This window comes from Sus scrofa, chromosome 2, assembly GCF_000003025.6.
Source record: "Sus scrofa isolate TJ Tabasco breed Duroc chromosome 2, Sscrofa11.1, whole genome shotgun sequence".
Classification (NCBI taxonomy): domain Eukaryota; kingdom Metazoa; phylum Chordata; class Mammalia; order Artiodactyla; family Suidae; genus Sus; species Sus scrofa.
The window spans coordinates 64,049,867-64,051,556 of NC_010444.4; the positions used below are offsets into that span (position 1 = coordinate 64,049,867).

The 1,690-nt window shown below is 40.3% G+C and overlaps 1 protein-coding gene across 1 annotated transcript; it reads left to right on the forward strand.

The window, feature by feature from the left end:
• LOC100520009 (olfactory receptor 7A17-like) lies at nt 233–1,108 on the forward strand. Its single transcript, XM_013987458.1, has one exon. The coding sequence runs from the start codon at nt 233–235 to the stop codon at nt 1,106–1,108; it is 876 nt and encodes a 291-aa protein (XP_013842912.1).

Genomic DNA, 1,690 nt, shown 5'->3' on the forward strand with positions numbered 1-1,690 from the left:
GATAACCTCCTGTCTCCCACTCACTTTTCTCTGAAGTCAATATTCAAATATCCCCTTGTTTTTAGATCATTCTGAACTCCCAGAAAACGAACACAGCTATCCTCTTTCCCTTATACTTGCTTTTTTTCCCCCACAGAGCGTTTTAATTGTAGCATATTACTAGTGCCCACTTATGCAAAAATTAATCATGCTATTATAAACTTTTATTCCTAGTCATTACCACTACCACCACATGGGACCAGGCAATGATACCCGAATTTCAACATTTTTTCTTCTGGGATTGTCAAAGGAACAAGAATTGCAGCCTCTTGTATTTGGACTTTTCCTCTCCATGTACCTGATCACAGTGTTTGGAAACCTGCTCATCCTCCTGGCCGTCAGCTCAGACCCCCACCTCCACACACCCATGTATTTCTTCCTCTCCAACCTGTCCTTTGTGGACATCTGTTTCACTTCCACCACCATTCCAAAGATGCTGGTGAATATACAGACAGAGAACAATTTCATAACCTATGCTGGCTGCATCACACAGATGTATTTTTCCATACTCTTTGGAGGTTGTGATAGCATTCTTCTTGCTGTGATGGCCTATGACCGTTTCTTGGCCATTTGCCACCCCCTGCACTACACAGTCAAAATGAGCCTCTGGCTCTGTGGACTGCTGGTGCTGGTGTCCTGGATCTTGAGTGTCCTGAACTCCTTGTTACAAAGCCTAATGGTGTTACAACTATCTTTTTGTACAGACTTGGAAATCCCCCACTTCTTCTGTGATCTCAATCAGATGTTCAAGCTTGCCTGTTCTGACACTTTTGTCAATGACACTGTGTTACATGTTTCAACTGGGCTGCTGGCTGGTGGTCCCCTTGCTGGTATCCTTTACTCTTACTTTAAAATAGTTTCCTCTATATGTAGAATCTCATCAGCTCAGGGAAAGCATAAAGCACTTTCCACCTGTGCATCACACCTCTCAGTTGTCTCCCTGTTTTATTGTTCAGTCCTAGGAGTTTACCTTATCTCTGCTGCGACCCACAGCTCAAGCTCAACTGCTGTAGCCTCGGTGATGTACACTGTGGTCACACCAATGTTGAACCCCTTATCTATAGTCTGAGAAATAAAGACATAAAAGGGGCTCTGAAAAGACTCAATGGGATGGCGGGTATGAAAGGGTCAGTTATCCTCGAGGTGAAGAAGTGCCCTTGATTGTATGAGTTGAGACCTCGGATCAAGAAATTGTGATTGTTTGATCATTGTGAAATATGTTTTTTCCCATTTATGTCCTGGGATTTATATTTCTTTGAATTAAACCTTTCCATACAATTTCTACACATCACTTTATGATTTCTGCTCTGTTTGATATATAAGCAGTTTTTCTTTTTGTCCATTTTCATACATCCACAAAGTCTTTCTCAACCTTGGATAAGAACTGTTTGGAAATTTCCATGTCTTTCATGCAACAACCTCAATGTCTTAAAAATATTTGCTTCTCAAATGACATATATCATGCCATGTATTTTTTCCTAGTTTTCCTGAAAGAATAATCATGAGTTTTATTACTAGACTATTTATGTAATTTCATTGTAGGGTAAAATATGAAACCACAGTTTTTATTTTGGTTTTGTTACTCTGTTTTATATCACTACCCTAACTGCCCTTCCTGGTAATGTAGACAGTGTTACTGTCCCCTTTCAGT